This window comes from Thalassophryne amazonica, chromosome 14 (assembly GCF_902500255.1).
Source record: "Thalassophryne amazonica chromosome 14, fThaAma1.1, whole genome shotgun sequence".
Lineage (NCBI taxonomy): Eukaryota > Metazoa > Chordata > Actinopteri > Batrachoidiformes > Batrachoididae > Thalassophryne > Thalassophryne amazonica.
Genome location: NC_047116.1, coordinates 32,359,354 through 32,386,147, shown reverse-complemented (window position 1 = coordinate 32,386,147; position 26,794 = coordinate 32,359,354). Strand labels below are relative to the sequence as shown.

The window sequence follows — 26,794 nt, the reverse complement described above, 5'->3', positions numbered from 1 at the left end:
AAGCACCAAATCATATCATCACATGATCAAGCACACATGCAACAGTGGTAAGGAAAAAAAAAATCCCTCTGATTTTTTTTTTTTTAAGGAAGAAACCTCAAGTAGACCAGACTCCGAAGGGTGACACACTAATTGGTGCTTCAAACCAATTAGTAAAGTAAAACACAATGTTAATGGACTGCATTCATATTGCTCTTTTCTATCTCAATCAGAAGCTCAAAGCGCATTCCAATGATGCCTCACATTCACATATTCACACACCGATGGCAGGGTGCTGCCAAGCAATGCACTCACTACACACCAGGAGCAACTTGAGGCTTAAGGACCTTGCCCAAGGGCCCTTGAGCAAGGTTTTCTGGCCTGACTGGGGTTTCAACTGAGGATCCTGTGGTCTCAAGCCCACCGCTTAACCACTAGACCATCCTCCATAAGGTCTCTGTGGTGGACTGCATATTTATTGTAGCGTGGCATACGTCAAAATCTTGGAGGGATCCTGCTTATTTTCTGACTTGTGATGCTGTGTGGAAAATGGAATGCATTTACCTTGGTTGTGGTGTTATTCCCTGTTGCAGTTTACAACTTCTGAGGTAAATGGACTGCAACATATCATTTGAGGTCACATCAGCTGTGGGATTATGGCCATCTGGTGCATTTCTCTGGGCATGATTTGGCAAGCAGGCACCTCAGCATTGAGAATCACAGCACCTGGAAAAAGCCAAAGGACACCAATGTTTCACCTGGCTGAAGCATGTAGATGGCTACTTTCTTGAAGTGCAAATGGATTAATCGGACACCAAGGTAGCTGCCATCCAAGACCCAGGGCTGTTTGATGTCGGGAGTGACACCAGTGCGTACTCACATATTTGAATCTATTAGTATTTCAGTGTTTCTTGGGATAAATTATGTTCAGTCAGAACCAGCACACTTTCTACACTGTGTCCACAGTATAAACGTGCCCATGGGGAGACCCCTGTGACATGTTCAGACCAGGCAAAAGACAATGCAAAGTACACGGATGTGTAAACACTGCATGCAATTTCAGTGTGGAAGTAACGATAAGAGTAAACCATGACACTAATGCCATGAAAAAGCAAATTTCATCACCCTACTCATTTGTGGAAGGAAGCATTGCTTCCCTTCTTTCTCCTGTTAACATTAAGAAATACAATCCAGTTATGATTTACATCATTGCTGAGACATAGTGCACAGATAGTCAGTATTACACTAAATCATGCATGCACATTCGGTCCTGAAGTATTTTCCCCAGTTATTTTACAGATTTAAAATCAGATTTAAAAACCTCAGTTTAGACACAGTCTGCATATATACTTTGTAACAAACATGTATACATACAAAAAAAAAATGTAAATTTAATTTTACCTTTAATTTTACCAATTAAAAATTACAAAAAAAAAAGCTCTCTTCAGCTTAGACACAATCTACATAGTTAGTATAACACTAAATCACATGCAGGCTCATTACTGAAAGTGGTGAGTGATAAACCCTTTTCTTTGTTAATTTTACTGATTAATAATAATAATAATAATAATAAAAAACAGGCTCGCTTTCTTTGGTTTGTACATCTGTAACAAGCACAGTGGTCAGGCTTTTTGGCTGTAGCTTACAGCTTTTTTGTCACTGACACAGGAGGCTTACAGCTGCATTGCTATTGTTTGTTGACCGGGTGAAAATACCAGCGTCATCTCCTTATGGGTGCACTAAATGGCTGACTGCCCACTCTAGCTCTTCTTATAAATGGCTTTATTAGCCCAGCAAGCCCCCTTCTGGCTACGCCCCTGCTACCAAGCGTGTTGTTCTGCATTTGCTTTCTGGCGTAAATTTTTGCGTTTAAACCAGTATTTAGGCACAAATGGTGCCAAAACGTCCGCTAGTGTGAGAGAAAATGTGACAAAAAAAAGGTGGAAGTTAAAACCGACACAGTTTGGTTGGAGTTTGAGACACTTTTCATGCACAACAGCAGGTTTGCAGACGCGTAGGACGATACCTCAAGCGGCTCTGAAGCTCGACGCTGATTGGTCAGGAGCCAACAAAGGCGGAAGTGCAGAGAGCAGGGGGATTCCCCGAGGGAAGTTCCCGACCCGAGCAGGCTGTGTAAAATAGACTTCAGCATATCCTCTGCTGCGTTTGGTAACCGTGATCAACGCCACACCAAGCCTCCGTCACAACACCAACAATAACGACTTTAATTCTTTGTCCAATGAAGGTAAGTTCAGAGAACGTACGGCGGTACACAGACTTTAAACGGTCTGCCTCTCTTACCGGCTTCATCCACATTAACACTTGTTATTACCACGGCACATTTTTTAAATGAATCCAGCTGACACCAAACAGTGCAGAAACTTTTGAGTTAATCAGTTCGCCTTTTTTTTTTCGTTTTTTTATACCATCCTTTATGATGATATTCACTGATAAAGTGAAATGTGAACATTTTGCTACTTTCAGTTTTCTGTCATTCTAATTTGAATTGGTCCTGTTTTTAGACTGTTGGGTTCAGAAAACACACCATATGAGCTCTGCCAAAGTTTTTGAAACTATTTTCATCTTTTAAAATGTGATGATTTGCTGCTCTGGCATTTGCAGATGTATTCAGCTTTCTTTTAAATGCTCAAATTGTAGAACTTGAAACTGGTTAAACGGTGGCATTTTCCTACATGCATGTAAACACTCCTAATAACTAATACGTTTTAACATTTTTTTAAATGTATAAAATGTCACAAGTCAAAGCGATCCCCATCTTGTCTTCAATATATTTGTTTTCACTCTAAGAGCACGAAAGATAAAAAAAAAAAAGTCATACAGTTGAATGCAAAAATTTGTGCACATAGTTTGAATGCAAAAATTTGTGCACATAGTTTATTTTTGAAAACAAAATCCAAGAAATTCAAGCTGTTTTATATGATACACTGTAATTTATGCACTTTAATCATAAAGTGACAACAAATCTCAACATCATGACACAAATTAATTGGAAATATGCCACTGGAAGGTTTTTACACAATGCAGCATTTGTTGTGCTCGATGTTTTATTTAGATTTTGTCATGTCAATATGTTTTTTCATCATTTTGAGATTGAAGAGCATAGAAAAACAAATTTATGAACTCTTGGATTTTTTTAAATGATGTAATAATATATAATTTGCTTTACGCTTTATAATCTTGTGTAGCCAAACATTTACATACAACAGTAATTATTAGTATTTTCTATTTTATATATATATATATGAAATTATCATTATTTAATTTAGGTTCCAACGTAGAGGCATTTTTTACTTTGAAATTAAAGAGCATAATTTGCAAACCCCCACCAAAAAAGGAATAAATATGCCTGACTTAAAATGATGATGATGATTATTATTATTATTATTACTATTTGATTTGTTGTTATAAAAAAATATGATCGGCTATGTCATTTTCCAGAGGTTACTAAGACGTTTGTGTATATACACTAGTTAGAGTAGCTCACATTCTACGCCACAACATGATGAGGTGAGGTGTTTGGTGGCTTTCCTCACTGTCCAGCTGAAGTCAGACAGGCAGGTACCTCTTTTACTACTGGGTGAATGGGAGGGCAGCATTGGGTGCCAGTCCCACATGGGACTTGAGCCAGCAACCTTCCTCACAGAAGATCAGTGCTCTAACAGCTGTATGTCGTTAGCATTTGAACAATTCCGCCAAACTGCGACAGCGCTCTCTGTTATGACTGTTATAATTATGATGTTTTGCAAACAAAACACTTTAAAAAGTAGGAATAGCTAATAGTGAATTTATCTTGAGCTCTGGGCAGCTGTGTTGACAATTTGTAAAAAGAAAAAAAAAAACAAAGAAAAATGTATGTTACTAAGATTGACTTTTTCAGAATGAATTACTAATCAACAACAATTTAATTAATTAGTTCATTTTTAAAGATGTTTATGAAGCATAAATGCTCAACATTTGCTGGTTTAAAATGTCAGGATTTGCTATATTCTCACTTGATTGTGAATTAAATTATTTTTCCAACTATTTTTCAGATAAAATAAGTAATTTGAAGATATTGTTTTGGGCTCTGGCATGGCTATATTATATAGACAAAATGATGAAATGAACATTCTTAAAAAGTAATAATTGAAATAACTTTTTTGTTGTTCTCTAATTTCAGTGTGTCCATGTTAGAAATTCAACAAATATTATGGAGCTGCTTTGAAAACATGCATTTTTTATGCGTTTAAACATTATAACACTATATGGAAGACAAACCATGTATAAATGTTTAGTATCAGGACATTTCAGCATCTCAAGGGTGAATTTGTAAAGGAATTCAGTAACTTTATCATGTTTCTTTGTGCTACAGTTTATGATTGTTTTAATTATATCTTATTGCATTTGTTTAATAAATAATCTTTAAAATGTCAAATTAGAAATAATGTCCATCACAGTGGTGCAGTACGAAAGGTGACACATTCAAACGGGTTGACACTTAGTCAAAAAGTCAATCACATTCCATTTACAGTGATATAAGACATGACAATGCATCACATTTCTCTATTTTAAAAAGTGAATCAAAATAATGCTTTCTATTTGTGATTGAGTTATGATACAAATGATTATTTGAATAACAAAATAGCTTTTTTATTGTTGTTGGTCATTCATTACTTGTTTATAAGCACAGCTGGACATACCTGGAGGAGAAAAGAAACACATGCATTTTTTTAACTGGCCAGTGGTTTTGTACTTGTATTTGACAATTTGTTGATTAGCTATATTTAATTTCAACTCAAAACCATCAACACATGCTTTTAAGTTAGTAGCTATAGTGATGGGCCTGTCGCCATAGGTGAGAAGCCACGGTGACAGGACAGATGTCATCATGCCTAAATTGTACGGCCACACAGGTTAGACTATGTAGACCTACAACCTCCACATGTGATTGGACAATTCTGTAGTGTACTTATGGATCAGACATCCTGGGTTTGATTTCATGGAAACATCACTTTTTACTTCATGACAAATGTAACTTTTTGTTCAATGTAGCATTTCAACTTGAAGAGAAGTTTGAATTGGAGTTAAGGTTAGAATTTTCCACAACATTACGTCCTGTTGTTTCATGTCCTTGAGGTGATACTTGTTGGCTTTGCGCAATGTGTTGATTTCACTTATCTATATATAAACCACCTAACTTGTATACTTGTGTGGTTCTGTAATTCTGTGTGTGTTTGTGTCTGCAGTGGCTCACACGCTTGTGTGCCTCTGGCTCGTGCAGAAGTCATCACCTCACTTGACAGAAAGCCTGCAGCACATTTCTTAAGCCTGTGGCACAGCATGATAGATCGAGGAAACGTATGAGGAGCTGATACGAATTTTGGACATCCATTTGTGTTCATTTTTGTCCAGCAAAACTCTTTTTCCCAGATGAGTTCCTTGTCAGCTGATATCCATCTAAAAGTTTTGTGTGTGCTCAAATCTTTAAGTGGTGGAAAGCTTTCCTGCTGTTTCTGCTGCTTGCACGTTTGTTTACCATTTTATCACTTGTTATTTACTTTTACAATACTCATGCTTCAGACTGTGCTTCTGATTGTCCAAAGCTCCAGTGTGGGGTGTGAATTCTGCATGAGCAGAGGACAGTTCTCCTGATGCAGTAACATGTAGCGTGGCTGTTCATTTAGTCAAGGTCACTGAAGAAAATGACAGAGTGTTTTTTGTGTGCTTTTTTAATTTGGATGTCAAAGTGGATTCTCTTGGTTGCAGCCGCAGTGAACACTGGCACAGCTTTCAGAGTACAAACGTTGTGAGGAAGGATGACATCATGGTCCACGAGTAAGCCGGATTCTATCCACATTTGTGATCACACTTCAGCAAATCTCACTCAAATCCGGCTCCCCCCAGTGTGCATATATGTCTTGAAACCGGGAAAATCATTCTTCTGAATGCAGCTCTTTGTATTGTCGATGGAAATGTGATGTCATCTGTCAGAAATCAGAGCCCCAAATCCACGGGAGACTGACGGATTAAGCGATGTTGCCACCGGAACAAAATATTTAAATATGGAACTAATCCATTTGCTCTATATGTTGCAATGTGACACAGCCTTTAGACATGAACCATTACATCAGTTAACCACACAACAAGCCATATTATTACAGATACTTGTCATAAAATGCTCACAGAGGAGCCATTCGGCCATGCTAACGTTACCTGTTAGCATTGTGCCATGTAAAAGATGTCACTTTCAACACATACGAGTTATTAAATCCATCCTGAATCACTGCAGTTATTCAGAATGGATTTGGGGCAACCAAGGTGAGCGCTGCTTTAAGATGCTCACCTTAGTCACGTCATCAGCCACAGTCTGAAAATACACTTAAAATCTATAAATGAATAACAAAAATCAAACTTCTTTTTATTTTCAGCTTTAGAGGTGCATACCACCACCTGTTGTATTGGAGTGTGTAGAATCATGGCATTAATTATTCAAAGTCAATACAACAGAATATGAAACAGTGAAATGAAAAATAAAATAATCAAAATGTGAGTGTAGTTTATTTATAGCCTAAAACCATGATGTTGATGCGCTGATTCCAGCATCTGTGCTTACAATTTTTACCTCCGCCAAGGAGGTTATGTTTTTGGTCGCGTCCGTTTGTTGGTTGGTTGGTTTGTTAGCAGGATTACTCAAAAAATCCTCAACGGATTTCAATGAAATTTTTAGCAGGGGTGTATCTTGGCCTAACTTAGAAGTCTTTAAATTTTGGTAATGATCCGGAACATGATCGGATCCAGTATTTTTTTTTTTTAAGGATTCTTTATCATTGCAGGATAGGGCCAATTTCAACATTTTTGCATCTAACTTCATGATAAGGGTCACAAAGGCTGAACAAAAATAAAGTTACGACACAAAAGTAATTTAGCATTTGTTTCTCCTCATTGAATAAACTTATTAGAAAAAAAAAACTTGTGTAGTTCATGCAGTTTCTCTTTATAAATACATTTGCTGAAGATCTAAGGGTTTAAACAACCCTCTGGGGCCGACGCTGTCATATACGACGGCTGAGACCAAGCTTTACTAAATTATAAATAACTTTTTAATGAGATGAGATAGAAACTTATTTTTGCTGAAAAGTTAACTCCGCAGACTTTTGAGCCACCATCTTTATACTCGTACTCCTCATAGAAGCTGTGTGATGACATGCGCAGTGAGTGTCCAATTGGAATTGGTTCACCGTCACATGGTTTTCCAAAATCCAATCGTAGGGCAGATTTACCTCACGTGACACACCAAAGATTGTTTTTAGGAGTGAAGTGTTACTAGTTTATTATAGTTTGCTGTATGTTTTGAATAAATGTGTGTGGAAAATTATTTCTGCTTTACTTTTTCCTTTCTTATTTCTGATTGTAAACCTTTATTACACTTATAAAACACAACTATAGCATATATATTTTGAAAGTACAGGTTGTCCTGAAAAAAAGAGACATAAAACTTGATTGTGGGATGCAGGGAGAGCTGTTAACAGCAATAATAAATCATTTATGCCAGGCGAGTGAACTGTCCAAAAAATGCCCTCGGACCCCAGAGGGTTAACCACTGAATCAGAAACATGACAGTAGATGCGTGAAACGACGTGGAATGAGTCTCTTTGCCAAAGGGTGTTCCATGTGACATCACTGACCCTATGGCCTTGGCGGAGGTTTGCCCTCTCAGAGTGCTTCTAGTTATATATATATATATATATATATATATATATATATATATATATATATATATATATATATATATATATATATATTTTTTTTTTTTTTTAGGAAAAACGCTTACAACGCGGTACCTCTGCTAGCTAGATTGGTGTATGAGCTCCAACAGTAACAAACATGTATGATTTTAGTGTTTACAAAGGTTTTTGACTGTTAAACTTGAAAAAAGTTAACTGACTTCAAGCTAGCAGAAGTCAAATTAGTGAAAAATAACTGCTCCTATAATGGTTTTCATAGTTATCTGAAAAGATAATTTGCTAACAAAGAGATTAGCTTAGCCAGTTAGCTCTTAGCTGATTAGCTAAACTGCGCCCACTGCTGCACCTGCTCCTCCTGGTGCTGCTAATATTCGAGGGGTTTTGAAAGCACAGTATGTTCGCTCCTTTCCGCAATGATTTTATTCAGGTGTCATTGACATTTGTAATTCAGAATATTATTTGGCATGGTTTTAGGATTTATTGATTTAACATTCTAAATTTAACAGGTGTGAGATGGATGTTGGTTCATAAATTAAAAACCTATAATCCCCACCCCACCACCTTCCCAAATAGTAGTCATAATAATGCCATGTAATTGAAAGGGTGATTCCCCCCCCCCTTTCTTTCTCACCCCCTCTCTTTCTTTTAGGTAGTCACGTTGGAATGAATAGTTGCTAAATACAAAAAAAAACACTGTGTGATTTCACACGCAGGGCTCATGTCTGCCACCTCAGTGATGATTCTGGAGCACGCAGCATGGAAAGGAACATTGGAGACCAGCTCAACAAGGCTTTCGAAGCTTATCGCCAGGTCTCCATTGAGAAAGACAATGCTAAAAAGGAGCTGCAACAAATGGTAATGTGACACAAGGAGAAAAACACTTTCACACTTTTCATGAAGGCAGTCAAATGCTGGCATTTGGAGAAGTCTACTGTAATTTCCAATTTCCTCATTATCAGTTTTCAAAGAAAGTTTTCGTTTTGACTTACTGCCTGTTTTTTTATTTTATTGTCTTTATTTGCCGTCAAATGGTTATAAACTTGATTTGCAAAATGTCAGTCATGTGCATGACGATGTAGCACAGATTAGATCTCAGGGGCTGATGGCAGAAATCTAACCCAGATCTCATATTCACAGACTGAATATTACAAACGATACACTCAACAACTTCACCAGCAGATAGATTACCAGCAACAGCTGATTTCCGCACTCGAAGATGAGCTGATGTCAGCTACAAAGCAGCCGTCAGGTCAGTGAAACGTGCCAGACAAACCGTCTCCTCTCCTGAGCTTTAAGCCTTATTGCACAGAATCTGTTTCGTCGTCCTGCGTGCAGAATGTTAATTTTCACTTTTTTTTTTTTTATTAATTCCAGAGAAGAAATGTGAGCCGGCTGCCAAAACACTGAAGGAGGACATGTGTTTGCCATTCAATCAGCTCGTCAACGAAGCCAACGAGGCATTTCGGAAAATAAAGTACCTGGTAAGTTTATGTGATGTAAACATTTGCAGAATGTGGAGCACACAATATGATGGCTACAAAACTGGAATTTCTTGATTCTCACATTTGCTTAGAATGCGTGCACACAAATAATAAATTTGTGTTCGTCCATCTTTAAGAGGACACTTACTCAAGACATCTATCCTCAAACCTCAACGCAAATCTCATCTTGACCCAAAAATCCAAGTCCGATCTCCCCAAGAGTCTTGTGAAGGCCTTTGGAATTGTGTGAATGATTTAGAGGTATAAAATGCAAACATGTCCTCACAAAGATAGACGGTCACACATCCGTGCACATTTTAATGGTCCTTCCTCTTGAGGTTGCATTACCTGTGACAAAAAGGGATGTTTAATAAAGTCGTGATGCCATTTGGAGTTGTGCAGCAGTCAGGCAGCTTTGACTTTGAAACTTTGAAGGTCTCACCATCATCCTGTAAGTTCTTTAATCTCACCGCTGCTGTGGTTTAATTCACCATTGTTTCTCTGCATGTCAAACTTTGTTTCTAGTGTTCTTTCCTGACTTGTTTTTACAGGTTTGAACTGCTTCTCTTCTCCTCAAAGATGAGAAGTTGGTGTTCTTATGTTTTTTCTCTTAGCATATTTGTGTTCAGTTATACATTTTATTTATCCTAACGGACTGAGAGATTTACAGAATGATGGTTATCCTGCGGTAGTGTTTTTTTCCTGTGCGTGTCACACAGCTGATCTTGTTGCACTTCACCAGGTGGTGCTAGAGGATAACATCACCGCAGCAGCTTCAGCTTTACTGCTTTTTATTTCTCAGGAATTTGAACTTTAATTTTGTTTGGAGAAAAATGCTTTTACTCAGTGACTATTTACATTGAGCTCTTGGATATGGAGAAATTATGCACGTAACATGTTTGAAAAAGTAATGAAAAGATGCTAAATATTTAATGTTATAGATGAATAAAATGTGTGACCATAGTACACCAACAAAGAAATCAACTTTTTAAAATATGAAAATTCAGTCTGTAAGTTGATAATTGATTAGTTTCTTTAATTAACTAAAAACAAAAACATAAACAAAAAAACTTGTCACTTTTGTTAAATTAGGAATGTTTGGACATTTCAAAACTGTATTGTTGAACCACTGGTGAGAAAAACTAAACTCTTTTTTCAATATTCTACGGCAGTGTGTGTGTGTATGTTTGTGTGCGTGCATTGGTGTTTTGAGTATTTAATGTCTACTCTACATTTTCATCTTTTAAGTAATATTATTGTGCCTAAAAATGCTTTTCAAAGCCTCTATTTACCCTCTTAAATGCAGCTGAAAAGGTGATTCAATCAACAAAGAAGTACCTACACTTTTTACACACAACTCAAGAACAGTGAATGCTTGTAAGTTGCTAAATTAAAAGCATATAATGAGGACAAAGTTTTTTGAATATAGTGAATTTTGTTGTTACAAATCAGTCAAAAAAAGCAACTTTGTTGTGTCTGTGTAATTAGGGAATAACCCTGTTGTGTCTGATGATTTGCGGACGTTCATGCTGGATTTTACAGTTACAAATTGAGTTTTACCGGCGACATGTCCCATTCTAATCCACTTCCATCACTTCCACGGTTTATTTTTGTGTAATTCGGTCAGCGAATCATTGTGAAAGGATCAAAGCTTGTCAAAGCTTTATGTTTCTGTAAATAATTCGGTTAGCGAATCGTTGTGAAAGGGTCAAAGCTCATCAAAGCTTAACGTCGCAGTAGCATCGTCATGCCAAACTGGAAATTCTGTGAGCAGACCCACAGATTTTTCCATCTTGTCAGCTGCATTGAGTTAAATTCACGGTAAATCCATCAATGAATCCAGTTAAATCCATTAAATCCACGCATTTTGAGATTGTCGTCGCTGCACTAGTTTCTGTCGGTCTCAGGTGACAGCGTCATTGTTGACACCTGTGCAGCAACACGGTCAGGAGGCGGAGTAACACATCAAATGTGAAATGGTTTTAATATTTTGCCACTATCCACACAATATTTTATGGTCTGAAATCTCACACGATTAACCAATCAGATTTGCGGAAAAAAATGTAATTGGATTAGAATAACCCATAAATGTGTCTGTCTGCCACCTGCTGGATTGATGATGCATTAGTTGCAGCTGTGCTCGTTACTCAGTGAGACAGTTTCTGCACAGAAATGTACAAAATCAGAGAATTCAATGATTATTTTTCCTGATTGCTTAACAGTGGTTGCATTTTACACCTCAAATAACACGGTCATGCCTCCACACAAGCCACCAGAAAAGGTTTTATATCAATTTAATTGCAAAAGAAAAATGCACGAAAGGAGATTGTTAGAAAGGTACGTAGTGAATGTGGTCAGAGAGAGTCCATATCAGTTTGTTTTTCCTCTCTTTATCTTTTATGATGTACGTATAGTTATTTTCTCTTGCACGCATTTTGGTCTCTAAGATTAATTTTTAATGTTTTTACCCGAGGCCTTCAAATACGACCATTGGGTATTGCTAAGGCTTTGTGTCCGTCCGTCTGTCTGTGCTCAGCATAAGTCCAGTCCTCTTACTGCCACAGTCTTCAAATTTACAGGGAACATTCTTGGAACACAGACCTTGGACAAGTTCAAAGATGGCTAATCCTTGACGTATTTTAAGAGTTTAAAAAGTCACATTCTCTTTCAATCTGTTCAGTTTTCTTTTTTTTTTTTTTAAGTGGCGGGCCTGACAGTCAATCAGAGTAGAGCTGCAACGTGACATCAGTGGCTGGTCTCTCCAAAATCACTTAGTTTTGTGTGTTTATATACATGTTTCTCCTATATTGTGTAAAAGCTAGCAAGGAATAAACACTTCTAAAACCAAAAACGCTGTTTTTGGAACCTAATAACACCTCTGAACTTATTTACAAGACATTTTGCAGAGATTAGCATAGTGACGTCACAGGCTGGTAGCAAGCTGCAAACTCTGTTTTGTTTGTGTGTAAATATAACCTCTTTGTCATATATTATGTAAAAGCTAGTGAGAAATAAACACTTCTCAAACTGAAAATGCTGTTTTGTAACCCGATAACACTTCTGGAGTCATTCACAAGACATTTTGCAGATGTTAGCGTGCATGCTAACGTCTGCTAACTCAAAGCTAACTTCCTATGAAGTTAAATTTGTCTCATTAATACCTACAAATGTACAGAGGTACAAATGTGATGTACAAAGATTCCTTGATTTGCACACTGTCCGCTTTTAAAATGTAAATATTGTTTTTGATTGATTGATTGATTGATAGAGTGGCTTTATTGAACATGTACAAATTGTAAGTAAGACAGTAGGAGCTTAATAATTAATTAAACAACTGCAAATTATCAAGAACACAGTGCTCATACGGCCAAGGGTATTTTAGCATCATGTTATATTTTTAAGTTTCATACACTGCTCACACACAGTACATATGTATATACAAACAAGTTCATGTGTACAGAGATTATTATTATTATTTTTATTACAGTTAGATTAGATAGAACTTTAAACATTGGAAAGACTCCCTCAGGGAAATTGAGGTTCCAACAGCATGGTATAGCAGCACACAGAATATCAAAAGTAAAAATAAAAAACAATTTGCAAAATGTAAATACAAATATAAATACCATAAATACTGTCTTACTTGCTACAACTGCTCCTCTCTTTCCTGTCCTCTGTCTTCCTGTTATTCCTCCTCCTCCTGGTGAAAAGTTGTACAGTCTGATGACCTGAGGGACAAAGGTGGTTTTCAGTCTGTTGGTCCTGCACTTGGGAAGGAGCAGTCTGTGGCTGAAGCTGAAATTGCTTGTAAATGTCTTTATTAGTGCTTTGGCAACACTGTGTTACTGCGGTCATGCCAGTAAAGCTGACTGATTTGAACTGTGAGAGTTAGTGAGCAGTTCTACTGTGAAATGTGCTACATCAGAGAAATAACCCATCGTTTTCAGATTATTTGTCTGAAACTCATTTAACACTGTCACAAATCCACACAACCCACGAGGGAAAGCTGAAGTAGACTTCTTATGTCTTTCTGTCTCTGTCAACCATTCCTTTCCAATATGGGGCTTGTGGGTCATGTTTGCGCCACCCTGCCTTTGTGTTGGCCCTCCAGGGAAATTGAAAAATTTAATGGAAATTATTTAGTTACTGTTAAAAAGATTAAACAGTAGTGTATTTAGCATTTTGATTTTTTATGTCACATTTTGAATGTTACTTTTGTATTAAATGTACTACATTTAACTGTATGTATGTAATTCATATAAACATTTACTTTTGGGCTGTGGCCCTCCAGCCACATTCATTTATGGCCCGTCAAAGAAAAAATTTGGACACCTCTGTTCTCAACATCGTGTATGTGTGTTTTTGAACTTGCATGTAGCTTGAAATGAATTTGTATGTTTTTTCATTTCAAAAGCCTCGGTCTATGACCACTGAGGCTCCAGCTGCCTGTACAGTAAAAATTTACCCTAATGTTGTTTTTGCTCTCTCTCCAAAGAAGGATATTGAACGTGTTGCTCCCAAATCGCCGGCCAACAACAGCTTTGACTAGTATGTGGTCCTTTTTTTCTAAGTAGTTTGTCATTGATGCTGTTGCTCAAAAGTGCTCATTACTCAATAGTATTTGTTTGTGTGTCAGTCAGGATATGATTGATGCATTTGAAGCAATTCAAGGGAAATTCCAGCAGATTCAATCTCTGACCAGAAGACAAAAAGATTACCTCAAAAGATTTCACGGAGGGCATGATACATCAAATGGTAAAATTTGCACGCAGCTCTTTTAACACTCAGAAAATGTGTCCACATTAGTGTTATTTCAGCACTTTTGGTAGTATTTTTTAAGACTCTGGAAGTGTGTTGTGATGAGTTAATGGGTAGGATCAGTGTTAAGAAGAGGAATGGTCTATTTTACAAAAGGATGGAGTATCTGTGGATCATGATGTTTGCAGATGATGTTGTGATCTGTAGTGTGAGTAGAGAACAGTTTGAGGTGAGCCTAAAGAGGTAGAGGGATACTCTGGAGAGAAGAAGCCTTCAGACTACTGGAGGTGGTGAAACAGATTGATCACAGACATCCACATACACCCAGAAAAATGCCAGGTTAGGGTCAAACCTACAACCTTCCTAGTAATTTGGTGGCACCGCTTCCACCAAACCACCACTTTGTCTCAGCTCTCACTCCCTCATGAATGGAGTTCGATGTAGTGACGTGACTTAATGCTGTTCTTGAGCAGTAACTCTCTTAAGGTGTGACACCTGTGTGGTTTCACCTGGCTGCCGTGCAGACATGGTTACTTTTAAGAGATGGGGATGGACAGAATATCTGTCTGGGTGACTGTCATCCAGGACCCAAAGCAGTTTTGTGGTATAGTGCATGCAACAATGCATAGGCCAAGTGCATGTTCCCAGACCTGACCTGACCCTCCCTATGTCGTGTAAATTTTGGTGAAATTAACACAAAAACCTAAACACTTGACAATTGGAAATGTAACACTTGATGAATTTGCTGTGTATCTCCCACATCTCTCCCTTCTAAAATCATGTGTATCAAGAGAAATGGGTTACAATTATGAACAGTCCTTTTTTGTGTGGAATGAGTCGATTTGATGTAAGTTGACCCAATACCTTGCAATTGATAGTTCTTTTTTTATGTAGACATTCATTTTCCATGATAAATTAAAATAAGCCAAAATTGTTATTGCTCACCTTCAAACACATATTTCATGACAAACCTGGAGCTTCTTCAGGTTTTTGCTGCTGTGCACATTGACACTGCCTCTGCTTGCCTTTTGTTCACCACTAGGGGCAGCACTACATACAGTAGCAGAAAGCAAAGCATAGAAGAAGCCAGCTGTTGTTAACATAGTATCAATAGTATAGAATAGAGGTGGGCGATACCGGGAATTTTGGTATTTATCCGATACCAAGTAAATACAGGCCCAGTATCACTGATATCAATACCGATACTGATACTTTTTCATATTTAAGCTTCATACAACCTCTGGCAAAAATTATGGAATCACCAGCCTCGGAGGATGTTCATTCAGTTGTTTAATTTTGTAGAAAAAAGCAGATCACAGACATGACACAAAACTAAAGTCATTTCAAATGGCAACTTTCTGGCTTTAAGAAACACTATAAGAAATCAAGAAAAAAGATTGTGGCAGTCAGTAACGGTTACTTTTTTAGACCAAGCAGAGGAAAAAAATATGGAATCACTCAATTCTGAGGAAAAAATTATGGAATCACCCTGTAAATTTTCATCCCCAAAACTAACACCTGCATCATATCAGATCTGCTCGTTAGTCTGCATCTAAAAAGGAGTGATCACACCTTGGAGAGCTGTTGCACCAAGTGGACTGACATGAATCATGGCTCCAACACGAGAGATGTCAATTGAAACAAAGGAGAGGATTATCAAACTCTTAAAAGAGGGTAAATCATCACGCAATGTTGCAAAAGATGTTGGTTGTTCACAGTCAGCTGTGTCTAAACTCTGGACCAAATACAAACAACATGGGAAGGTTGTTAAAGGCAAACATACTGGTAGACCAAGGAAGACATCAAAGCGTCAAGACAGAAAACTTAAAGCAATATGTCTCAAAAAATGAAAAATGCACAACAAAACAAATGAGGAACGAATGGGAGGAAACTGGAGTCAACGTCTGTGACCGAACTGTAAGACACCGCCTAAAGGAAATGGGATTTACATACAGAAAAGCTAAACAAAAGCCATTATTAACACCTAAACAGAAAAAAACAAGGTTACAATGGGCTAAGGAAAAGCAATCGTGGACTGTGGATGACTGGATGAAAGACATATTCAGTGATGAATCTCGAATCTGCATTGGGCAAGGTGATGATGCTGGAACTTTTATTTGGTGCAGTTCCAATGAGATTTATAAAGATGACTGCCTGAAGAGAACATGTAAATTTCCACAGTCATTGATGATATGGGGCTGCATGTCAGGTAAAGGCACTGGGGAGATGGCTGTCATTACATCATCAATAAATGCACAAGTTTACGTTGATATTTTGGACAATTGAAAGGATGTTTGGGGATGATGAAATCATTTTTCAAGATGATAATGCATCTTGCCATAGAGCAAAAACTGTGAAAACATTCCTTGCAAAAAGACACATAGGGTCAATGTCATGGCATAGGGTCAATGTCAACGAGCAGATCTGATTTGATGCAGGTGTTAGTTTGGGGGATGAAAATTTACAGGGTGATTCCATAATTTTTTCCTCAGAATTGAGTGATTCCATATTTTTTTCCCTCTGCTTGGTCTAAAAAAGTAACCATTACTGACTGTCACAATCTTTTTTTCTTGATTTCTTATAGTGTTTCTTAAAGCCAGAAAGTTGCCATTTGAAATGACTTTAGTTTTGTGTCATGTCTGTGATCTGCTTTTTTTCTACAAAATTAAACAACTGAATGAACATCATCCGAGGCCGGTGATTCCATAATTTTTGCCAGGGGTTGTAGATCCAAAACATCCGAAAGACCTAGGATAGAATTTCGCCAAACATTGTACGTGACAACAAAATACTTTATTATCACAATCAACATTTTTGTTTAAAAAAATGGCCGTGGCTATTCGCACGGCCGCCGTGTCCATAACTCTCACTTGGCTATTCGCACGGCAAGACTCTGGTACGTATATTCGCATGGCAAGACTCTGGTGGCAAAACTTGGAACTACTTGTATAAACAAACATACTGCATTCAAGATGTCTTAACTCCTTTAATATTTTTAGATTTTGATGATTTTTTTTTTTTATTCGGCCGTGTGTCTAACTCTCATTTCAGAATTCGCACGGCAAGACTGGTGGCAAAAGGCCGACCCTATTCGAACGGCGGCCATGTCCATAACTCTCATTTAATGCAGTATGTTTGTTTATACAAGTAGTTCCAAGTTTTGCCACCAGAGTCTTGCCATGCGAATAGCCAAATGAGAGTTATGGACAAGGCGGCCGTGCGAATAGCCACTTCCTAAAAAAACATCACTCAACACAGCTTAAAACGAAATCTCCAAAATCTCCATGAATCTGTGTGCGCAGCAGTCCGTGCGGGAGAGAAAAAAGCTTGAGTATCAATCTTTTTACACAAGGATCGTTCAATATCAATACCAGCGTTGGTATCGATATTATCAATATTAGGATCGATCCGCCCACTTCTAGTATAGAATAACTTTCCCATTCTGGTGTGACAGTATGAACAAACTGTGAACAGGAATGTAAAGTTAGGATCGAGCACCAACCTTTGAACATTTCCAAGAGTTTGAAAATGCAGAAGTAGCAGTAAAACAAGCTTAACTAAATTGATTCATAACATTAAAGTCAAACCACTGATGAGTTTTATAGTACATTTAGATCAGTTCAGGGGTCTGTGTATCAATATGGTCATATCTATTACTTTAAAATAGATTTTCAACTCGTACTGTCAGTTGTCCCACCGACAGGCGTGCCTTCAGTTAAACAAATGTCACTGTCATAACAATGCAGGCCTATATGAGCTTTATTTAATTTATTTATATTTCTGTATGTCAATTAGATAGTAGCATGGTACCTGGGAATATACTGTTATGCCTCATTTCTGTATTGAATCATGGCTGACCACCTGTCCAGAAATATAGCGGATAAACATCTAATTACGCCTGATGTTGGCTCTGTGTGCTAACTGCACAAACACTGTCATTTTAAACCCACTAATTAATACACTGTGAAATAGTTTTTCTTTTTATACACTTAATGAATGGACTATGCTGAGAAGGCTGTGGAGGTATTCTTGTGCTCATCTCTTCGACTCTTTGCCAGGCTTGATTATCGGCGCTGTTAACTGAGGTGGAATAAATGGTAAAAATCTGTCTTTCTGCTGTCTGTCAGATCAGCGCTTCTCCATGCCGATCCAGTGCACAGATGGTACAGCGGATCGGGCAGAAAGACCCTTTTCCTCAGCGCTGAGGTCAGCTGTGGATATCCCACTACCGCCCACATCTCTGGCGTCCCGCGGCGCCAGCCCTGAGGACTTAGTAGACTCTCTTACTAAACTCAGTGTCAAATTCCCGCCCTCTGCGGACAGTGAATATGAGTTCCTAAACAGCGCCCCGGAGAGAAACGTCGGTCTTGCTGTGCCCAGGAAGCATCCTCTCAGCAGCGTCCCCAGCACGCTCACAGAAGAGGCGCCCGTGGACCTCGACGTGCCTTTTGTCTATCCTGCCTCCCCCTCCCACTCGCCATCGTCTGTGCTCTCCCAGGAGAGAGTGCGGGGACCCCAGCAGGTGAGAATCACAGGAGGAGGTCTGAGAAAACTAGTAGCACATTATCAGTCTGTGATTGGTCCTTGCTAATGGAGGAGTGAAAGAGTGTGAAGTCCCACCCTAAAAAAAAAAAAAACACACAAAAAAAAAATCCTCTTGTCTTACATGTGCCGATTCTTTTTATACTTAATTAAAAATGTTCTGGCTATATTTGGCGTGTTTGCTGGAAAGTGTGAGCCAGATGGAGGCACATTAACAGAATCTGATGCAACCCGAATGCTGGTTAAGTGGGTCGGTATTTAGTACTGCACGTATTACAAAATTATGAATGACTTACAGTAAAAACTAAACACTGTTCCACTTCCCTTCAGTTACACCAGAACAGGAAATTATGCATGACAGTTTCTACAGATTATATATATGGGCAGTTGGGTACAAACATTTGCATACACCTTAGCTTCACAACTCAAACTCTGAATTTTCTATTTTATCAAACAATATGAATAATACATTTTTAATATCTGTTTATTTGATAAAACATTATTACATAAAAATAGTCACAAGATTTATAACACTCGTGTTTAGTGGTAGCGCTTGTGGAGGTAATATTTTCAGCCATGTCTGTATTTGTGCAAAATAACGTTTGACCCACTTTTGGCCAAACTTGGTGGAATGATTGAAGGCCAGTCAAGGACAATCGCATTTCATATACTGGTGTATCAAAAAGGGTGTATTTGTAAAGCTCTGATTAATTTTTATGAACATCAAATGTAATTTCTTGGAGACGAGAAGACCTATCATGACAATTTTAAAGCTTAGGGTGTTCTCTTTCCAGTGATATGTATTTATAAATCAAGGAACTTCTGGTCTGTTGAAATAATTTTGTCAAAAGATTCAAGGTACGGACAGCAACTGTACAGTGTGTTTCACAGAAATATCAGAAGCTTGAGACCATATAGACTTTGCATCATTGAGAAAGGATGCCAGAATTATCACCCAGAAATTAATGAACATTTATCTCAAAGATCAATCAGAACCTTGGGGTCACCACTAAGGAACTGATAAAAGAATTGGTATCACATAGAAATTTGACGTGATCCACCTTTAACAATCAATCAATCAACATTTATTTATAAAGTGCTTTACAGCACCAGATGGTGTCCAAAGTGCTTAACAATAAAAACAGTTTCACAAAAATAAACACACATACAATAAATTTAAAACAGCACATAAAAACAGAACATGTCACCTCCCCACTAGGTGTTAAAAGCCAGTTTAAATAAATAAGTCTTTAACTTAGATTTGAAAAGTGCGAAGTCGGGAATAGTGCGTAAGTCGAGAGGTAGCTTGTTCCACAGTCTGGGGCCAGTTACCACAAAAGCATGATCACCCCAGAATTTATATTTTGACCTCAGAACATAAAGCTGACAGACCCTGTAATGTCCTACTGTAAATACGGAGAGTTAGAATTTCAGACAAGTAAGGAGGTGCGAGGCCATAAATAGCTTTAAAAACAAACATTAAAATCTTAAAATTAATTGTAAAACAAACTGGAAGCCAGTGGAGTGAGTACAGGACAGGCGTAATATGGTCATGTCTAAAAGTGTTTGATAAAAGACCAGCAGCAGCATTCTGCACCAATTGGAGACGTGCAAAAGAAAACTGATTAATGCCAGTATAAAGTTCATCACAATAATCAAGTCTAGAGGTAATAAAAGCATGAATGGCCATCTCAAGAGCATGTCTACTGAGGAAGTGCTTTACTTTAGCCAGAAGACAAAGCTGGAAGAAACTTGATTTGGCAACAGAGTTTATCTGTTGATCGAACCTCAAACAGCTGTCAAATATCACTCCCAAATTCTTGACAGCTGGTTTTATGTAATTAGCCAGTGTACCAAAGTTTGGTGTTACTGCATTCGGTATACCAGCACGCCCAAACGCAATGGTCTCAGTTTTACCATCATTCAGGTGAAGGACGTTTTGGGACAGCCACTGCTTTACATCACAAATACAATTAAATAATGATGACAATGCATCACTTCCACTAGTCCTCATAGGCAGATAGATTTAAATATTATCCACATAGAAATGAAAGGACAGGTTGACCCCAATAATTGACCCCAATGGCAAAATGTACAAAGAAATAGAATAGGCCCAAGAATAGAACCCTGCGGCACTCCACAACACAGGGGAGCAGTTGATGAGGAGAGGTCGTCAATCATAATAGAAAAACTCCTTTCGGCCAAATATGATCTAAACCACGTAAGTGCAGTACCCTGAATGCCAGTAAGATGTTCTAACCAGAAAACACGTCGAAATCTGACGTCATCTACCTTTAACAGAACTCTCCATCACCATGACCTGAACGGCTGGTGAACAAGGAAGAAGCCAGTAATCCAACACAAGAAAAGCCAGGAAAAAGTATCCAGTTTATCAGAGAACAAAGGCCAAACTTTTTAAATGTTATTTTTGGACCATTGGGACAAAACTTTGTTGACTCCTTAGTGTTAATTCAGCCATTGTACTTTAATGATGTTATGTCTGTGTGGTCCCAAGTTTTCCATACGTATTGCTGTATAGTAGATATTACAGTGGTTTGGGGTACCATGAATCTTTTAGAGATGGTTCATAAGGAGGAACTGGACTTGTCGATTTATCAGTGGATACTTTTGGTTAATTCTTTAGCTTTCTCCCCTGCCTGTAAACGCCAGATGGCACTGGATCTGCAGGTAGGTCTGTAAATACAGGCACAAGCTTGCCAATCATCCCCAAATTATGCCAGTTAGTCATCAATTTGTGGAATCTTCCATGATTCGTCTTTTATGTAAACCAGTGACCCAGTAGAAATTTGACACAGTGAATAAAAACAGAAACAAATTAATTTTATTTTTTGATACCTTTATATGGAAACAAAGTAGGCATTCTGACTGGACGTACATGTTGTTTGATAAAGTTGAATATATAATAAAATTGAGCTTGAAAATTTTAAGCCAAGGTACATGTAAATTTAAAGTGTGTGTGTGGGTGTTGCAAAAACAATGAACAGTTGTCAAATTACTGACAATAAAAAAAACAATGCTGAGTAATTCCCAGTGCAAATAATGCAGCAGATAACTGAAACAATCCTGCAAATGGTGATAACCAAAGTTGGCACAAATACTCCTTAGACATTACTCTTCTGAAAAAAAAAAAAAAACTATCCACTTGAATTTTCAATAGGCAGCCAGGTAGGAGTTATGGGGTAAAAACAGCAAAAATTGTGACAAAGGTCAGTTTCAGTTTGTACAGGGGTCAAAAATTAAAGTTGCTCCAATTTGGTAAAAAGTGATGCAAATTATTGGTTGACCTAATAGGATTAATAAATGGAATAGTTTTGACTGTGTTGCATGCTTGGTCTCCAAAGTAAAGGTCAAACAAGGTCGATCAATGTCCATTGGGTGACATGTGACATGTAACTAAGCATGATACATGGTCCAAACTACTCCTGTTAAACATCCTACATTATTCTGTGACTGCATGTAGAAACTCACCTACACTTAGCAAAATATGCATCTGAAAGCTACGACTCAGTGGAACGCTCTCCCTGACGGCATCAAGAATTCTGATTCTATTGGAAGTTTCAAGAACAAATTGAAAAATTTTCTGAAAGGTACTCAATTCTGCAACCACTGAATTTTTTTTCGTAACATTATGTAAATAGGATTGTGTGAATGTGTTTTGTGTGGATGTGACTGTATATCTCTGTGTGGGTGATTTATAGTTTTGCAGTTTTGAGTTTATGTTTTTGTGATGTTTTGTTATTTATGTTTTAACTGCGATTTGTCAAGGGACTGCAGATGTAAATTAGCTTTAAGCTAACTCTGGTACAATGCATCAAATGGAAACATTTATGTTTTTATTGTACATGGTCCCTTTGTAAATAAAACAGAGAAAGAATATACCAGAGAATATACCAGTTTTGATTGTGACAACAATCTGTAACAAATATATATATAAAAATTCTTGCTGAATAATCTGAATGATCCTGGAGGTTCTCTCTGAGACACGCCCACACGGTCTGGGAGGACTCGACAGAGAGCTTCCCCAAAGGGTGTGGCCAACAGCACTTCTTTCCTATGGCAGAAATGTGCAGAAACACATTCTTTTTGCCAGCGTTATATAACCATGTGTGTATGCACAATTCTGTTTTATAAATCAGTGGCTGTGGAAGTGTATGGCTGTGTGCCGTCTGCTGTAAAACGCCTAATTTTTTCCATGAATGGCTGTAGACACACCCTAAAATATTCATTTGCATCTACGAAAGTGTTGCAAATAGTCACTCAAAACTGGAGCACAACATGGGGCAGCAAGGTGGAGGGAAAAAAGAGCACAGAATGAGTACAATAACATCGAGTGTGAAAGACAAGGAAAGGAGATATGTTTCATTTTGTGGTGTACATTCTGGACTCAGGATCCACAAAAAAAAAAAAAAAAGGGATTGAAAAAATAAAGGAGGTGTTCAGCTCACATGCACTCACAACTCACAGCTGTGATGACCATACTGAAAATAAGCAAATAAATAAATAAATAAGAGCAATCTGAGATTTCTGATGTCCACCAATCCACATCCAGTTCACCTCCTTTTTTTCAGTGGAGTCTTCCATCCCCTAATATCTATCTGTGGTGCAAATTTAGTGAGAATCCGTGAAGTAGTTTCTTTAAATGTAATCCTTCAAAGCCTATATAAAGTGAAATCTTGATCCAGAGATCGCCTCTAAAATTTAATGGAGTCTTCCATGCCCTAATATCTATTTGTGATCAAAATTTTGTCAAAATCCGTGCAGTAGTTTTGGCATAATCCTGTTAGCAGGCAGACAAACAAATAAATAAATAAACGCAATGATTTTATTTCGTCCTTGGCAGATGTAATAACGAAACAGATAAATAGATAGATGGCTGATAAAATGTAATATATAATATTATTTAAGTATGTTGCAGCTTGTGAGTGGTAAATTGTGCATATTCATGTAGATCTGTGGAACAGGAATAATATTTTAATGCTAAGAAAAGTTGAACACTGTGGCTCCTTTGTGTTACATTAAATTCTGTTTCCCTTTATTTCATTTCTGCTTCATGTCAGGCTTGATTTGCTCTGAAAAACGTGTATACATAGTGTGAATAATATGTGAAGCACACACATTGTCCTTACACATTCTTCCTCCATACATTACAATTCATGTGTACGAAAAGGTGTACATGAGGTTATTGTTCACACATCATTCACAAAAACATGTCCCTTTACTTAGGTTGAGGAAAAGGTGAACAATATGACGCCTTTAATAAAAAGGGCAATTTCTTGGCTATTTAGGAATTAGAAATCATCCCTCCATCTGTCTGTCCACAAGCCTTGTATGCATAACTATTCCTAAACCAGATTGTGGATTTCAGTGAAACTTCATACAGTGATAGAAACAGAATGTCCAGAATGGTGGTGACAGTCATATTGGAAAGCTGTACCATGACAGACTCACGATCTGCTTACACTCTTCTTGTACACACAACAAAACAGAATTGAAAGCATCAATTAAATGAAATAAAAGTAAGCAAGAATGGAAAAATACAAAACTTCAATTTCAATTCAGTTTATTTAAAAAGAGCCAAATCATAACATAAGTCACTCCAAGGTGCTTCACAAGGGTAATGTCTAACCTTACCAACCCCGCCAAACGAGGCTGTAGGCAACAATGGTAAGGAAAAACTCTACAGTGTTTTTTTTTTTTTTTTTGAGGAAGAAACCTCAAGCAGACCAGAGTTGGGGGGGGGGGGGTGATCATCTGTTTAGGCTATTCTAACAATAACAGAGATCAAATAAACAAAGTACAATAAAGAATTTTCAAAAATGCAACAACAAAAGTTCAGTTATAGATCACTGTAACCATGTGTGTCATCCTTCACGATGACAGAGTTGTGGGCAAATGCTCAGCATCATCCTGGACCAGGGGTCCAGCAGGCAACATCAAACACCAGACATCAGGAGAACCAATCAGTCGGAACTAACAGCGCTCTTGCACACACACACACACACACACACACACACACACACACACACACACACACACACACACACACACACACACACACACACACACACACACACACACACACACACACACACACACACAAAACGAATTCTTAGCAGTAAACCAAGAAAGTACCGTAGAGGATACTAGTGTGGTTGCTGGCAGCTAGCCCTTACCTTTACTAACAGACCTAGAGTTTGCATATAATTAGACAAAACTTCACCTTACTGCCTCGTTGCTTCACCACCGGGAGACTTTGATGTGTTATACACAGTTCCATTAACTCACCAGAAAACCTCTCACTTCAGTCTGCTGTCTAAATACCAGTGCACCGGGTTCCAGTGTACCCTAGCTCTTAAAGGCAGTGTTATTTTTGACAGCATATTTAGCCATAGTCTTGATGAAAATGGCACTTTGTTTTTGTCATAATTGAGTCATCTGAATTGTTTTTGTTTTATTCTCGTTTTTGATGACTAAAGGTGACAAGATTTTAGTCACTCAATCTCTTGAAGACTTGGTTGACTATGGACAACGTGACAAAGATCCAAATCCATGTTTTTGGTACTAGGTGTCTTTGAAGGATCCTTGGGTACTGCTGGAATTACTCTGTATCAAACAAGCAGCTACTAAGAGAGAATAAAATGAGTAGCATGCATTGTGATGAAGTGTGACCTTTGACATATTGGCCATGTGGCCCGTTTTTCAGTGCACGATCCAGCACGCAGGCGACTGAGCGATGAGGACTCAGTAGCTGGAGAAGGCCAAGGGGACACCCACTTGTCACCTGGTTGCGAAAGATAGATGGTTATTTTAGAAATGTGGGAATGGACCAGTTGTTTGCCTGGGTGGTTGCCATCCAGGACCCAAGGCAGGTCTGTGGTGTTGTGGGTGCAGCAAAGCACAGCACCAGTGCATGCTCCCAGATTTGACTTGACTTGTTATTCTCCATGTTATTCTGTCTCTGGCCGTTCTGTCTTATTTTTTGTGTTTAGCATTATTTTCTGTGTTATTGTTGTCCTCCATGACATCTTTCTAATTCTCCCTCATTAATATTCGTTACCATTTTTACTTTGATGTTTTGTCCGTGTTCCTCTTGAAAGCCCTGAACTTTGCCTGTTTTTGGATAGCCCTTTACTGCCTCCCTCAGGAAGACTTTTGCCCGTTGGACTGATCACGTGTGTTCCTGACCTGTTGCCTGTTTTTAGCTCGAACCTGGTTGTCTGTTGCTAACAGTCAGACAGTTATTTTTAACTAGCACCTTTTGGGACAATAAACTTGCTTTCCAAAATCCTTTACACACAGAAATAAGACCTGACCTTAAGTCAAAGCTAACTTTAGCTGTTAGCTAGCTCAGTTGAAAGCAGTGGTTGCAGCCTAATTTCTTTCTTTTTTCACTAAGCCACACTGTTTTCACTAAACTGATCATAAAAAATTACACGTTGACTGCTCGGCTATGAATCCGATAGCTGGCGGCGGCGCTAATGGTTTTGTTTGGTGCGTGTCCCCCTGCAGCCTCTGTGGAGCCCCGAGCTGTGTGCCGCCATTGACGTGGGGATGGAGCTGGAGATTGCACAGAGCAGCAGTCCAGATAAATGCGCTTTCTGCCATACTGTGGTTCCTCAGGACCAAATGAACAGCCACCTCTACTCACATTTCTCTTTTAAAAATGAAGCCAGTAATTGACATCTGCAGCAAAGACTGACATAGCGACACTTCAACCACGCCACAATTTACTGTATTCATGGTTTAGCCGCGGTTACCGTGGAGTACATGCGCTGTACTGGAATTGAAATGACACTGCAATAAGACTTGAATCCATTTATTTAATACTGAAGAATTGAATGGTACACTTATATATATATTTTTTTCTGCTCATATTTTTCTTATATCACCCCAGAATTCTACTCTTTTACGTGATGTTGATGTTTATGGTAGGTATAAGCAAATAAAACTAACATTTTAATCACAAAGCAGTTGTGGTAAAGACTTTAGTTGATTTAAATGTATAAATAGAGTCTGATTCTGTTTAGGGGTTTTATTGTGTAAAATATGTTTTGACCTTTTAAGGTGAATTGTGTTTTGGATTTCGTGTAAACATTCCCAAAGTCCATGTGGTAGAGTGCACTGTCAGTGCACCTAGACGTGTTCCTGCTCTAATCAGTCTGTTGGACACACACATGAGCTGATTCGCCTTCTTTCATAAGAGGAGGTGTGGCAAACAGCTTCTTTTCATTTAAAGCAACAAACATAGAAATGGGCTGCTTCTTAGAT

General features: G+C 38.1%; 1 protein-coding gene across 3 annotated transcripts; it reads left to right on the top strand.

Annotated features, from left to right (window-relative positions):
- The first annotated feature begins 2,077 nt into the window (after positions 1 to 2,077).
- tank (TRAF family member-associated NFKB activator) lies at positions 2,078 to 26,493 on the top strand. 3 transcript variants are annotated; one of them, XM_034186692.1, is made up of 8 exons: positions 2,078 to 2,224; positions 8,438 to 8,579; positions 8,862 to 8,973; positions 9,099 to 9,205; positions 13,701 to 13,753; positions 13,842 to 13,960; positions 18,091 to 18,485; positions 26,036 to 26,493. In XM_034186692.1, exons 2-8 carry the CDS (start codon positions 8,481 to 8,483, stop codon positions 26,204 to 26,206), a joined length of 1,056 nt encoding a protein of 351 aa, XP_034042583.1. In that variant the 5' UTR covers positions 2,078 to 2,224; positions 8,438 to 8,480; the 3' UTR covers positions 26,207 to 26,493. The 3 variants fall into 3 exon arrangements, with proteins under 3 accessions (XP_034042583.1, XP_034042582.1, XP_034042581.1); XM_034186691.1 differs by having other exon boundaries at positions 2,083 to 2,224; positions 8,374 to 8,579; XM_034186690.1 differs by lacking the exon at positions 2,078 to 2,224 and adding an exon at positions 5,789 to 5,814.
- Positions 26,494 to 26,794: the final 301 nt, after the last annotated feature.